Source organism: Rhinoraja longicauda, chromosome 42, assembly GCF_053455715.1.
Source record: "Rhinoraja longicauda isolate Sanriku21f chromosome 42, sRhiLon1.1, whole genome shotgun sequence".
In the NCBI taxonomy this organism is placed as follows: Eukaryota; Metazoa; Chordata; class Chondrichthyes; order Rajiformes; family Arhynchobatidae; genus Rhinoraja; species Rhinoraja longicauda.
The window spans coordinates 3,672,168-3,687,495 of NC_135994.1; the positions used below are offsets into that span (position 1 = coordinate 3,672,168).

At 44.9% G+C, this 15,328-nt stretch overlaps 1 protein-coding gene across 13 annotated transcripts in view; it reads right to left on the reverse strand.

Moving 5' to 3' along the window:
* Window positions 1-15,328, reverse strand: part of kmt2d (lysine (K)-specific methyltransferase 2D) — a 144,865-nt gene that overhangs the window by 30,765 nt on the left and 98,772 nt on the right. For all 13 annotated transcript variants that reach the window (XM_078431613.1, XM_078431623.1, XM_078431612.1 and 10 more), the window contains 5 exons: window positions 11,187-11,310; window positions 10,903-10,990; window positions 10,113-10,176; window positions 7,155-7,387; window positions 228-6,245 (listed from right to left, as the gene is read on the reverse strand). In XM_078431613.1, the coding sequence (XP_078287739.1) occupies window positions 228-6,245; window positions 7,155-7,387; window positions 10,113-10,176; window positions 10,903-10,990; window positions 11,187-11,310 (6,527 nt within the window). The remainder of the gene's footprint in view (window positions 1-227; window positions 6,246-7,154; window positions 7,388-10,112; window positions 10,177-10,902; window positions 10,991-11,186; window positions 11,311-15,328) is intronic.

Here is a 15,328-nt window from a genome sequence, read left to right on the forward strand (position 1 = left end):
GAAAATACTCAGCAGGTCAGGCCCCATCAGCGGGAGAAGAAACAGAGTACACTCTCCTCAGTTCTGACAACAAGTGGTGACCCGAAACATTAACTCTACGTTTCTCTTCCTGCAGATGCAGCTTGACCTGCTGAATATTTCCTGCATTTACTTTTTTTTAAATTTTAGATTTCCAGCACCTGTACTTTTCTTGATTTTCAACCTTGCTGACATAATTGTAAACTAACCTCTGTATTTCCCGTTGCACTTTGAAGTTTCCGATCTATCATCACGGCTTTGCTTTCAATGTGTCCTTTCAGAGCTAAGTGTGTTCCATCACCAGTGCGCTGTGCCACAAGCTGCAAGTTCTTAGTGCGCAACAGTTTCTGCAGAAGCAGTTGTCCAGCTTCAGATCTGGGGGCAAGGAAAGACTGGTCCCCTACATTCAAGGCATTGAAGGAGTCAGTATTTAACTCATGTTTTAAGGTTCCTTCAGAATACCCACAGCGAATCGCCTCAATGTTTTCCTGTTTCACTAAGTGACCTGCACCTGTTGTGTTGGTGCCTTTAACAGCACCATCCTGTAAGTTAGAACAGCTATCCTGCCTTCCCACGACTTTATGTACACATTCCTCTTGCCCATTTGTTTGATTCAACAGCGATGATTCTGCTCGCAGTCCAGGGTATTCCTCCTTTGTGACTTGAGTTTGGGGGGAAACTGGGAAGTCGAATGTGCAAGCTTTAGTCAACTCGCTTTGTTCATGCGTCTCCATATTCATTCTAGTTTGTGACTCACTGACAGAATTTGCTTTTTCGCCAGTGCCATGTGGTTTCATTGCCGATGCATCAGATTTCGAATCCAATATCTTCTGATGTATTATCCCAATAGGGTTTGCCATACAATGAGTACTTTCTTCAGATTCGTGGCTTTTGAGTACTTCTGATTGTGGCTGTACTATTGTTTCCAAAGTTTCATTTTGTAGTGACACATCTCCCGAATTGTTTTTATTTACCTCAGGATGGAGCATTTGTGAACGACTGCAATGAGCTTGGGCAGATACCAATTCATTTGTCGACCCTGTGTTCTGCCTTGCTTGTTTGTTTTGAATTAGATGGGCCATCTCTTGAAGTTTCCCTCCATGTTCAGCTTTAATTTGCTGAACATAAACCATGCCTGGACGAAGAGGACCCAAACCCATCTGTTGACTGGTCACTTGAACTGGCCGTAGGCCTGGGTGCTGCTGTTGAAACGACGGTGAGGTCATGATGCTTTGCATTCCCTGCCTTGGATCGCCCACTGTTCCATGCTGCTGAGATGTCGCGACACGCACGACTCCTTGTAAACCAAGACCATTATTCTGTTGGAGATTTGTAACAGACGGGTGCACACGTCTCATCAATTGACTTTGCTGAGTCATTGATCTCTGCTGCCCTGCGACACCTTGTTGCATTGCTTGTTGCACTGATATCACTGATCGCGTTTGTAGATTTTGATACATCATACCTGGAGACTGTCCCAGCCCTACTGCGCTCTTAGGCATATTCTGAATCGGTGGCTGGTTACGGTCCTGTCCCATTACGCACTGGGGAGGCAGCAATGATTCCTGCTCCATTGCAATTTGGGCTCGTTGCAGTCCCTGACTCAGTGTACCTGGAGGCGGCTGCTCTTGTTGCTCTTGCTGCTCTCCGCTAATTGTACCTAAACTCTGAAACCGCTGCCCTTGACCCATTGTACCTGGAGACTGCCTCTGGGCCATAAAGCTCTGCAGTTGCAGCTGTCCTTGACTTTGCCCAAATATGCTCTGTGAACGCAGTTGCTGCTGTCCTTGCTCTTGGTTCACCATAGTCTGGGTCAGCTGTTCTTGACCAGACAGGTTCTGTAGTTGTCCTCGCCTGGCTACACCTTGTGTCTGCAGCTGCCATTGTCCCATCAGGCCATGGAGTAGTTGCTGTTGTTGCCCATATCTTACCCCAATCAAGCATTGCTGCTGCTGCTGTTGCTTTGCCTGCCCCATTGCGGCTTGAGATTGAGATTGTCCCATCCCAATTGTGCCATGGGGTTGCTGTTGTGCCATCCCCATTGTACTCTGAATTTGGAGCTGCTGTTGTGCCATTCCAATTACACCAGGAGATTGTGTTTGCTGTTGTCCAACTCCTGCCAGACTGAGCCCCTGAGGCTGCTGACCCATTCCCACAGCTCCCTGGGATGGCTGCTGCTGTACTACTCCGTGCCCCAAAGGGCCCTGATGAGGCTGTTGTCCTGTGCCCAGTGATGGGAGTGGTTGTGCCATGGCGCCCAGGGTCTGGGGATGTGGTACCATGGTGCCGTGGGTCTGTAGATGTTGGACCATGGTGCTCTGTGTCTGGGAATGTTGTACCATGGCGCCCAGGGACTGGGAATGTTGTACTATGGCTCCCTGGCTGTGTGGATGTTGCACCATGGCTCCCTGGCTTTGCGAATGTTGCACCATGGCGCCCTGGGGATGTTGTCCACCGGCGCCCAGGGACTGGGGCTGTTGTACCATGGTGCCCAGAGGCTGGGGCTGTTGTACCATGGCGCCCAGGGACTGGGGCTGTTGTACCATGGCGCCCAGGGACTGGGACTGTTGTACCATGGGGCCCAGAGACTGGGGATGTTGTACCATGGTGCCCAGAGACTGGGGCTGTTGTACCATGGCACCCAGAGACTGGGGATGTTGTCCACCGGCGCCCAGAGACTGGGGCTGTGGTACCATGGCGCCCAGAGACTGGGGCTGTGGTACCATGGCGCCCAGAGACTGGGGCTGTTGTACCATGGCACCCAGAGACTGGGGATGTTGTCCACTCGTGCCCAGGGACTGGGGCTGTGGTACCATGGTGCCCAGGGACTGGGAATGTTGTACTGTGGGGCTCTGGGGATGCTGACCCCCGGTGCCCTGGAACTGGGGATGTTGTATCATGGCACCCTGGGCCTGGGGGTGTTGTCCGTCAGTGCCCGGAGTCTGGGGCTGCTGTCCCTCAGTGGTCTGCGGCCGTTGGCCCACCGTGCCCAGGGACTGGGGCTGTTGTCCATCAGAGCCCTGAGCCTGATGTCCACCGGCGCCCTGCGATGTGTGCTGTTGTCCATCGTTGTCCAAAGGCTGTTGTCTGCCGGTGCCCATGGATGGGGACTGTTGTCCTTGTATCTGGGGCTGTTGTCCGCCGGTGCCCTGGGTCTGGGGGTGTTGCCCATCGGTGCCCAGGGTTTGGGGCTGTTGTCCGGTGCCCTTAGATGGCGGCTGTTGTCTATCGGTACCCTGCGATGGGGACTGTTGTCCGTCGGTGCCCTGCGATGAGGAGTGTTCTCCGTCATTGCCTTGGGTCGGTGGCTGTTGAGTCACTGTGTCTAGGGACGGGGGCTGTTGTTCGTCAGTAGCCAGGGACGGGGGCTCTTGTTCGCCCTGCGATGGGGTGTGTTCTCCATCAGTGTCTTGGGTAGGGGGCTGTTGAGTCACGGTGCCCAGGGACTGGGGCCTTTGTCCGTCGGTGCCTTGGGTCTGTTGTCTGTCAGTGCTTTGGGTCTCGTGCTTTTGAGTCGTGGTGCCCATGGACTGGGGCTGTTGTATGCGGGGGCCTATGGTTTGGGACTGATGTTTGCCGGGACCCAGGATCCGGTGTGGTTGAGTCACGGTGCCAATGGACTGGGGCTGTTGAGCCGCTGTGCCCTGAGACTGGGGTTGTGGAGCCTCAGTGCCCTGGGTCTGAGGCTGTTGTCCTGCAGTGCCCTGGGTCTGGGCCTGTTGCTCGGCCGTGTCCTGGCCCTGTTGTCCGGCCATGTCCTGGGTCTGGGCCTGTTGTCCCGCAGTGCCCTGGGTCTGTTGTCCAGCTATGCCCTGGGTCGGGGGCTGTTGTCCGGCTATACCCTGGGCATGTTGACCCGCAATGTCCCGGGTCTGGGCCTGTTGACCCGCCGTGTCCTGGGTCAGTGCCTGTTGCCCTACTGTGCCCTGGGTCTGGGGCTGTTGACCAGCAGTACCTTGGGTACGTTGAGTTGCCGTGTCCTGGGTCAGGGCCTGTTGTGCTACTGTGCCCTGGGCCTGTTGACCTGCGGTACCCTTACCCTGTTGACCCGATGTGCCCTGGGTTGGGGGCTGTTGTCCCATTGTGCCCTGGGTCTGGGCTTGTTGTCCAACCATACCCTGGGTTGGGGACTGTTGTCCCACCATGCCCTGGGTTGGCGATTGTTGTCCCACCATGCCCTGGGTTGGGGGCTGTTGTCCCAACATGCCCTGGGTTGGCGACTGTTGTCCCACCATGCCCTGGGTTGGCGACTGTTGTCCCACCATGCCCTGGGTTGGCGACTGTTGTCCCACCATGCCCTGGGTCGGGGACTGTTGGCCCACCGTGCCCTGGGTTGGCGACTGTTGTCCCACAGTGCCCTGGGCCTGTTGTCCGCCGGCACCCAGTGGTTGGGGCTGTTGCCCCAAGGTGCCCATGGACTGGGGCTGTTGTCCCACAGGGCCCATGCGCAGAGTCTGGGGCTGTTGCCCGCCGATGCCCAGGGTCTGGGGCAGTTGTCTCGCGGTGGCCTGGCACTGGTGCAGTTGTCCCATTCCCTGCCCTATTGTACTCTGTGGCTGGGATGGCGTTTGCTGACCTATAGTCCCATGGGATTGGGATGGTAGCAGTGGTTGTTGCCCAATCATGCTCTGGGGTGGGGGAGGTTGCAGTGGTTGCTGTGCCATTCCCTGCCCCATTGTCACCTGGGGCTCGGGGGGTGGTGGTTGTGGCTGTGCCTGCTGGCCCATTCCCACTGCAGTGAGGGGCAGATGCTCCTGTTCCTGTCCAATTGCGCTCTGGGTCTGATGATGCTGACCCTGAGTCATTGCACCCTGAGGCTGGGATTGCAGTCCTTGTTCCATTGAGACGAGGGGCTGATGCTGCTGCCTTATGTTCTGTGTGACCATGCCTTGGGATTGATGCTGCTGCTGTCCCTGTCCCACTATACCTGGCAGCTGGTGCCTGAGGACTTGCAGTGGAGTCTGCTGTCCAATTATACCTTGTGATGCTAAGTGTTGTCCCAAAACATCTTGCGATTGCTGCCTCATTATACCCTGCATTCGGGCATGATGGACCATTGTACTTTGCTGCTGACCTTGCAAAGGGGTGGACAGTCGAAGGATGTTGTTCTGCCTGATGACACTTTGTGGGTGAAGCTGTCCTGAAACTGCTTGAAGATGATGCTGTTGCAATGGACTCATTGTTGCCAGCTGTTGACTCTGAGAAATATTCACTTGTTGAGGTCCCATGAGTCCTTGCTGTTGCAAAACAGCATTGGATGTCTGTTGCTGTAAAACTAGATTATGTTGCTGTTGTTGAGAAGCAAGGACTTGCTGTTGACCTGCAAGACCTTGCTGATGTGCCAACTGCTGTGCCATAAGACCTTGCTGAGGCCTTGGAGGTTTAGGTTGATTTGCAAGTCCCTGTTGGTGGGATTGCTGATGTCCAAGGAGGCCTTGCTGCTGACCAATTGGAGGCATATGCGGTTGACTCATCAACCGTAAGTGTTGCTGTTGAGGTGCCAGACTCTGTTGGTGCGGTGCTCCTGGTTGCTGTTGCCCCTGACCAATGTGCGGCTGGGGTAGTTGCTGCTGAGCTGGCTGGTGTTGTGATTGTACAATAATCCCTTGCTGTTGTCCAATGAAGCCTTGTTGCTGTTGGCCCATGAGAGCCTGCTGTGTCAATGTTGCCTTGTTACCTGCAGTATTTTGCTGAGTCGTCGGTTGAAGCTGCCCAATGATATTTTGTTGTTGCAATTTCCCCATGATGCTTTGTTGCTGAGTCGGCCCAACCAGTCCTTGCTGTTGAACAAGCTGCATTCTTTGCAGCTGAAGGTGTCTCTCTTGTATGAGTCTGTTTTCATTCGCAAGTGTCTGAGCAGCAGAATTTCCAGGAAAAAAGCCAGTTGGAGCGGCCGAAGATACAGTTGCTGAGGCAGAAGAATATTCCTGCTGTTGGGTCACTCCTGAGGTTAAGAAAGTTGGTCCTTGTTGAAGTGGCAGTCTTATATTTCCCGTGTGTCCTATTAGTGTATTTGGTTGTTGCAATAATGCTTGGGGTCCAAGGATTGATCCTCCTTGCTGGGCTAATGCTGCCGATAACATGGGCGTTGCAAGTTTGGGCATTACGCGAGGATTCTGGGATGTGGCTGTCCCCACTACTCCCGAGGGAGACGAGGAACATTTCTGCTGCTGTTTATTCCGATATTCTGTCATAAGATTTGTATGTTCCTTTTGCTGTTTGCGGACCTGAAACAAAATTTTTAGAACAACTTGAAATTAATTATACGTTTGTTTTTTAAACAAAAATCAGGATAATTTTATAATAACCGACGTAATCGGCACAAGCTACAATTTAACACTAATTTCAAGGGGAACAATTAATTTTCCAATCAAATTTACATACTTCGAGGATGTAAAAATAATAATTAAAGTTTACCTTCAGCAGTGACAGAGCTCATTCTACAAAACATTGGCAATTTTTTTCTGATTATGGAAACAGTTCTATTAAGGGAAATTTTCATTTAACAATATGTATCTGTTTCTATGGAACCTTAAGCAGGGATTTATTGCTTCAGAGAATAAAAAATGGAACTCGAGACAAAATTGATTTCACAAAGGTACATTTTTCAATATATGCTTGTTCCATATATGGAAAGAATACTGAAGGGCTTCAAAAATACATGGGCAAAGTAATAGCATCCAAACATGCCTTCAAGCATGTATGGTTGTCTCATCACAAAGGTGGTGGTGAATTGGATGGGAAGATAGATGGAACCAACGGTTTTCACACACCTGTTAACGCATTTACAATATTACAAGCAGCAACTACTTAGCAAAAATTATTGGTATCACAAAATACTGGAGTAACTCAGCAGGTCAGGCAGCATCTAGGAGAGAGGGAATGGGTGACGTTTCGGGTCGAGACCCTTCTTCAGGTCTGAAGAAGGGTCTCGACCCGAAACATCACCCATTCCCTCTCTCCTAGATGCTGCCTTACCTGCTGAGTTACTCCAGCATTTTGTGACACCTTCGATTTGTACCAGCATCTGCAGTTATTTTCCTAGCAAAAATTATTGATGAATCGAGGTAACAAAGGAGGATATTGGACAAAGTCAACCTTAGTTAAAAAATAATCTCTCATCTTCTAAACCTTACCTGATCAAGTTGTTTCTGGATTTTACTTTGTTGCTCTGTAACTCGTTTAAGTTTCTCTGCATCTGCCTCGGGGAACTCGCGTCCCGCTTTCTTTGCTGTCCTTTGTTTGGCACATAATGCTTTTCTCGACTTTCTGTGGACCCCAATCTGCTCTTCTAAAAATTTCAGCTGCATCTGAAGCAGCTGCTGAGTGTGAAGCAGCCATTCTTCATATTGGCGGTGCTCTGCCTCATCTACAGCACAAGAACCAAATGTATAATTAGGCAACATGCAAGCCTTAATCACTCTGTGTCCACTTCCCTTGCTCACAGTTGCCTGAAAGTAATTGCTCAAGATGTTAAATTCCGCATCGATAAATGGAGGAAAAAATACATTCTGTTAAGTATTTTGCCAACAGCTTCTAAAAATAAAGTAGAATATTGTTAACAACTCAAGAATAACATTCCCTTATGCAAATCTATGAATGGAACCATTTCCCTGCTGATAAAATTGGAGTGTCAAAGGTGCAACATGTGGCAAAGAGCTTTTAAAAAAAAGAAAATCACATGCTTTGGAATGCAGGAACTCAATGCCTGAATAGGAATACTGCCAGTATATCAGATACAAGTTTTTTTCCATCTTCACTTGGCGTTGGCGCATCTTATTTTTAGTGGTACTCTGACTAGTCTCCGCAAACTGACCAACTGATTAAAGCACATCTGAATCTATAAACCTAGAAATCTGAAATTTAAATAGAAGATACTGGTTGCACTGGTCAGATAGCATGTGGACATGAAAAAAAGGTAACATTTCAAGATAATGATCCTTCATCCAAACTGTTATTTTTCTTTATCCTTGACGAATTTTTCAGCATTTTTCGTGGTTCACATTTCTACAGCTTTGATCTTGGAAGAACAATTGTAATGTGCTAACGGTAATGATATTCTTGCTATTGAGGGCGTGCAGCGTAGGTTTACTAGGTTAATTCCCGGAATGGTGGGACTGTCATATGTTGAAAGACTGGAGTGACTAGGCTTGTATACACTGGAATTTAGAAGGATGAGAGGAGATCTTATCGAAACGTATAAGATTATTAAGGGGTTGGACACGTTAGAGGCAGGAAACATGTTCCCAATGTTGGGGGAGTCCAAAACAAGAGGCCACAGTTTAAGAATAAAGGGTAGGCCATTTAGAACTGAGATGAGGAAAAACTTTTTCAGTCACAGAGTTGTGAATCTGTGGAATTCTCTGCCTCAGAAGGCAGTGGAGGCCAATTCTCTGAATGCATTCAAGAGAGAGATAGATAGAGCTCTTAAGGATAACGGAGTCAGGGGGTATGGGGAGAAGGCAGGAACGGGGTACTGATTGAGAATGATCAGCCATGATCACATTTAATGGCGGTGCTGGCTCGAAGGGCCGAATGGCCTCCTCCTGCACCTATTGTCTATAACTTATCATGTGTCCATTTTCCACCGCAGTTTTTTCCCTCCAACAGCTGGATTGGGGCTCCCCATTAAGGACTAATGGACAAAAGGGGGGAGGCTGTCATTCCATTCTCTGGTGGTGGATGAGAATACAAGCTCAAATAGTAAAAGGCGATGTGCCAATCTGGTGTGGCAGCTGCCATTTGGAAATTAAGATTCACAAACCATTATAACTGGGAATTTTGTTCCAGATCAAAGTGAATTTCCTAGCAACGTGAGAGACCACATTCTTCCCAGAAGATAATAATTCACTGAGAAAAAGACACGTGACAAATCACAGTCAATTCTGACAAGCAGAAATCACAGCTTTGCTGGAAATTTGCAAGATTCTCTCATTAAAATAACATCCAACCTAAACCTCTTTCAAGCTGAAATACCACTGAGTGCCTATAGAACAGAATTAGGACACAAAGTCAACAAATATTATCCGATTGGGTCAATTAGTCCATTGCAATCCTGCACATTTTTCCAGTTTAGGGCTGTTACCATTCTTATGATGTCCAGAAGGTTTAACTTTGCAGGCTTGCCTAGTCACAAAGAAACAATTCACACAGGTTTTGGGAGTGATCCCATGGCAACAAATGTATCTAGTTTTATCTTCATCTAAGATTTATCTAGTTAGGCTTGGTGGCGGTCCAATTAAATTCAATCACAACAGACAGGCAGTTCTAAAAGCTGGTTGCAATTTTGACCCTTGCACATTTTGCTCCCGCCACCCTGAAGCATAAAGATGGTTCAAACAAATGTTTAATGCACAATGTAGACAGTTACAGGCATGTTTCCCCATTGAGTTTAAATCTGGTTGTCAGCTTAAATCAAGAAATGTTGGGCAAATGTATTTGTGCTCGAACAAAGACTCATTCTCTTGTCACCAACAATATCATTTAGGTGATACAAAGCTGGAAAAATCTGTTCAGAGCACTGAAAAGTTGGCCAGGTTGATTTTGCTTGCAGTTATAATAATTACAAGAATTTCTGTACAGGTAAAATATTAATCTAACAGCAGTGGAGATTGTGACATATTTTCTTTCAGCAGAATGCTGGAAAAAGCTGGAAGTCTCCAGTTTCTTTAGAAAAGCTTGAGGCTGGGGATTCCGATTCACATGAATGAGAACATTTTGTAGAGTATAGCGATTCACACAGATTCTGTAAGGCATTACTTGACTCTCAGCAAGTAGCACCTTCTGGAACGTTGCCAAACCTGCAAGTTTTTGACAAGATAAACCTGAACCAGAGAAGGCCAATTTTAAGATTTCAAAGGAGTGTGCCAAAATGTACAACTATTACCCTTTTGCAAAGTCAAGAAACTGCAAGTGACTGCAAAGAGGCAGATGCTCAGATCTGAACTTCGCATCTTCTATTTTTAAGTTGTATCTTTTTAAATTGATATACTTAAATTTCAGTGTTATATTAACAGTGCATAGATTTAAAAGAAAATTTTAAACAACAAGATTTCAAACTGCCACTCAGTTCACTAATAAAGCCAAACACTTACTTACGAACCCCTGGACAAAGGTTGGTGGATTTGGCCGAGTCTGCACCTGTTCACTATTAGTTTCCTGTTGGGAAAATGGAAACCCTGCTCATTAGTAGATTTGGACTTGTGCAAAACCAGATCTATACATTTTGATGATTTCCTGATAAATGAATGCTGAACTTTCGAAATGGGAAACAAACAGAAACCAAGTGAAGCCAAGTGAATACAAGCAGGAAGGAATCAAAAAGGAAGCTTCAACTCCCTTTATACTTTTAAAATGCAAATATGCTCAGGAGTGGATCAAGTTACCTAATTTCAACAACATTGCTATTTTTTAAGTACGCATGTGGAATGACACATTTTAAACTTCAATTAAATGAATTAGTTTTGAAAACTAATGACAAGTTTTGTTAAAACCCTGAATCAATGTTATTTCAGATGCTCGACCTTTACCAATGTTTATTTGGTAAAGTGGCTACTGGTAATCCCCATGTGCCTTGCAATTAATTTTTGCTGAACCCTGGCAAGGGCAATGGGCAAGGTAATAATTGCTGGGGAACCCGAAGGAGTAAAAGCATACACATCATGTTTTAGCTGAACAAAACAAAACACAATTCTCTTACCAACACCCCCCAAAACATCCCCCCTTTCTGAGGATGATAATTCTTTCACTCCTTGCTCGAAAAAATGTGAACAGCCATTTTTCTTATTTTATTTGTCTTTTATTGCTTATTCTTTTCCTGTACTCAACGTATGACTAAGAATATCAAAAAAGTGATGAGCGAGTTTTTAAAGAGAGGTGACATACCTGACTGTTTCCAGGTGGTAATTTAGTCTGGGCCTCATTTGCTCCTGGAGCTCCAGCCAACCTCTGCGCTAATAATGAAACTTGCTGCCTAAGCAACCATAAAAATTGATTAACTGTGAATATTGCGAAGTGACTTTTTAAAATTCAATATTCTATAAGCTTAAATCTGATTTTCACTGAAACATAAATCTAATTCTGGATTACGAAGTAAAATATTTCCATTTGTATTAAATCGGCCTAATCCTATTTTTTATTATTCTGCACAAAATCAAATTAAAACCTACCTATTCATCCCAGGTGCTACAGTGATGTTCCCTTGTGCCATGACCTTTTTAATTCCCTTCAATGCCACCATCTTTGCTTTGGCAATGGGATCCATGATATCATCGGCTGCAAATTTATCCAAATCTACAAAGAAAGAGATTCTGGTAAAACCGTTCAAAATGTAGGTTGTTTAGAACTTTTCAATTTCAAAAATATTCGTTCACCTTTTTTTTTTACATCATCATCCCAGTCATTCATTGGTAAACATTTCCAAAAGAAAGCTAATAATGTGGAATTTTTTAAAATCATATCCTTCAAAGCAGTTCACCGTTTTAAAAACAGATAGTACTAGATAAATTACCAGTCAAAAGCTCGTTAAACAAATAATGGGGGTGAAGGGTGAGGACAGGGTTGTAGTTGTTTCATGTGAACCTTGGTGTTTTGCATAAGTTGTATTTTTAAAAGGGAATACAATTATAACTGGGTTGGGAATGACATGATTCAACTCAACTTTAACCCAAGTTTCAACTTGTGCAACTGAAAAGTAATTGTCAGACTTTGTAAAACCTGCTCAAATTTTGTATCTAATGGATGTGTCTTTGGCAAATCATTTAAAATATCAGATTTCCCACTTCAGGAATTAATCCTGGAGCCATCAAGCACATTTAAATACTGTTATGTTTGCTGATAGTCAAAATCTTTTCAAATTGTGCACACACCAAGTTAAAACATGGGTCCCCATGTCCATTTCACATTGTGGAGGATTCACAATAACTTCCTACTGAATTGATGTTTGGCAATATGTGAAAAAGCATGTAGCTGCCCTGCAACGGAGATAAATAACTGCTGATATTGTTAGATTCCAAATAGGTGTGATAAGAACAAAGCCGACAAGACTGAAAGAAGTGAGAGAGGAGATGATCAAAGTAAATTACCTACCTGGAACCTTCAGTGTTCCATTGGTATTCATCCTTCACATACTGTAGGAGTAAAGCCTAACTTGGTAGTATGAGGAAACCATGCCGGACAATCACATGAGAATGGTGCCCTGGTGCTGCAGGTAGGTGATGCTGCAGGTTATTTTCCTTCCACATTGTATAAAATCCTAAAACTTGCACAACTGCACCAATTCATTTAAATCTGAAGTTAACTGAAACTAGTTAACCAGAATGTTTAGTAAAAGTAGAAAATACAAGGATACATCCCAGGTCAAGCAGCATCTGTGGAGAAACAGTCCCTGCTTCAGGTGGCTTTTCCAGCTCTGAACAGTGACTCACCTGAAACATTAATTGTTTTGTTCTCTCAGCAGATGCTGCTTGATCTGCAGTGTTATGCCCAGCATTTTGATTTTCTGCATCTTCAGCTTTTTTACTTTTCAATAATCAAAAAATTAATTCCTATTCCACCACTTTCCTGCATAGATGAAGGCGAATACACAAATAATGAAAATTGTCCACTGGACAAGGCCAACTAGGACAAGACATTCCTACAAAGAACATTGAAGCTTACCCATGTGATGGTGATTTACGATGGGGGAAAAAGCCTCTGCATAAAGAAATCACAACTGTTGAAAACAATTCACAAAAGCTGCTGCCACTCTTGCTATTTAAACGTGGTCATATTTAGTAAATTTGTAATTCCCGTAAGTGGTATTTTGGACTTGACTTGCTCGAATAGAAACTTGATTGAGAAATGTCCATGAATCAGCCATAAAACACAAACACTATAACTTGCAACCTATCATTCTACCATACAAGATCATCCAACGAGTTTTCATCTTTCTCAAATATTCCAGTTATTTTCACACATAAATTACTGACACCTATATAATAGAAAACAGCAGGGTTTTTTGCATACAGCAGTAAGCTAAAAACACCATTGATAAATTATGTTATTCTCTTTTTTGGCAGATATAAGGAAGAAACACTCATTATTAAGGATAGCGGAGTCAGGGGGTATGGGGAGAAGGCAGGAACGGGGTACTGATTAAGAATGATCAGCCATGATCACATTGAATGGCAGTGCTAGCTCGAAGGGTCGAATGGCCTACGCCTGCACCTATTGTCTATTATCAGATTAATCAGATCTTTTAACAATGAACTCAAACGTCCATTTCGCTATTCTGTTCTGTTATTCATTGTTATTCGTTTTCAAAGTTCATTAATGTGAACTGAAGTAATCACCAACAGTGCCAATTTAAGTGCAAGGAAGAAACCCGTCAACTAAAATATTTCTGGTGATAGATACAAGGATAAATCCATCGAATGTAACTCAGTGAAAGCCTCATTTTAAACAAGTCTCTCTACACTAATGGACTCATCAGTTCTGGTAAAGTTTCACTGCACTTTTGATCAGTTTGCCCAAAACTGTACACAATGTTCTAATTGTTGCCTTAAGATTCTGCCCAGTTCAACATTTTAACTTGTATTTGTATTCTTATCCTAAGATTTGAAAAAATCAAGTATTTAATGTGTCCTTGTCTAAAATCAAAATTGCCACATCTGCTGGTCCATCGACACCTTGAATTGTTTGTATAGCTGTATATTGAAACCACTTTGTTCCTTTCACTTATCTAAAATGTCTATTATTTCATAATCTCCCATTTTGAGATGCAAATTATCTAAGACTTTCATTAAGTCAAAAACAAAACACTCAGAGAGCATTGTAGAAAAATTCCTTTAAATACAAATACATGATCGGGAATGCACAATTGGAAAAATATGATTAAAAGGAATTCAACTGAAACTCATTGGATATGTATTTTTAAATGCAACATTTGCGGGGATACAGGGAATGGATAAGAGAGTAGCATTACATCTCCCAAAGAGACACAAGAGATTATACGGGCAAAAATGCTTCCTCTTGTGCTCCATGACACAAAGGGCAACCTCTTTTGGGGTGTGGTGGGCATTGGGACTGTCCATTAAATTGAAGATGTTCTTGAGAGTTGCAGCGCTCTGTTGATCCAATCCATCTGAGGTGAGATTGCGGGTTGTCCACCAAATTCCTTGCAAAAATACTGTACAAAAACATTACTAACTTTTTCCATTGCCTTTTGTTATTCTTTCCTTTCTCAATATCCTGTAGCATGGATAAGTAAATGGCAACAGAGAAGCATCAAAACAATTGGCAATGGGTTCAGAAAAATGCAGTGAACAGCTGACCCAAAAAAAGCAGTCAACCAGACTACTCATGCCAGCAGTCAAAATAAATTCATATCCTTGGCTGTCATGACCTGGGAGATTAGAAGTCCTACGGACAACAATAGATCAGAAAGAGAAACTGCTCTTGCTGTCAGGGAATTATCCAGAGCACCAATTTCACCAAATCAACAAGTCAAGACCCTCTGATGAAAAACATGACGCTACATATCTCTCCTGGAAGGGCAAATCGGCTAATGATCATTAAATGCTTCATGCGAGTTACTATTGACGCCTTTGCATGTTATACGTTCAGCACAAAGCCGGGTGGTATAAACAAAAGGGTCTTGAGGCCACACTTCACAATCTTGCATTCAGGCTCGCTTCTGCAGCCCGAGGTTCCCAACTGCTTCAGAAGGGCATCTACGACCAAGAGGAGCATAATAACCTGCCTTACAATCACCACAATGAAATGCTTCGAGAGGATGGTTTATGGTGCGAATTAATTCCTGCCTCACTTTTAATTTGCCAATCGCGACAACAGGTCACAGCAAATGCTGTGTCACTGGTTCTCCATTCTGCTCTGCACCATCTGGATATCAGGCACAATGTCAAGCTGTTGTTCATCGACTGCGGCTACATCTCAACACTATTATCTCCCTTCAAACTCTGTCGCTAAGCTCCAAGACATGGGCCTCGGTACCTCCCACTGCAACTGGATCCACATCTGCAGACTTCAATCAGTGCGCATTGGAAACAACCTCTTCTCCGCCTCACTAACAAAGGTACACGTCTGTGTACATAGCCCACTGCTCTAATCTCCACACATCCATGACTGTGTGGCTCAGCACAACTCTAATGCCGTCTACAAATTTACTTACGACAACACCGCTATTGGCCGAATCACGGATATGATGAGCCAGCATGCAGAAGGCAGACAGAAACACTGGAACTAATTGTTCAAATTTCTGGTAGTTAATATCGCGGATGACCCATCCATCGCCCAGCATACAAATGCAATC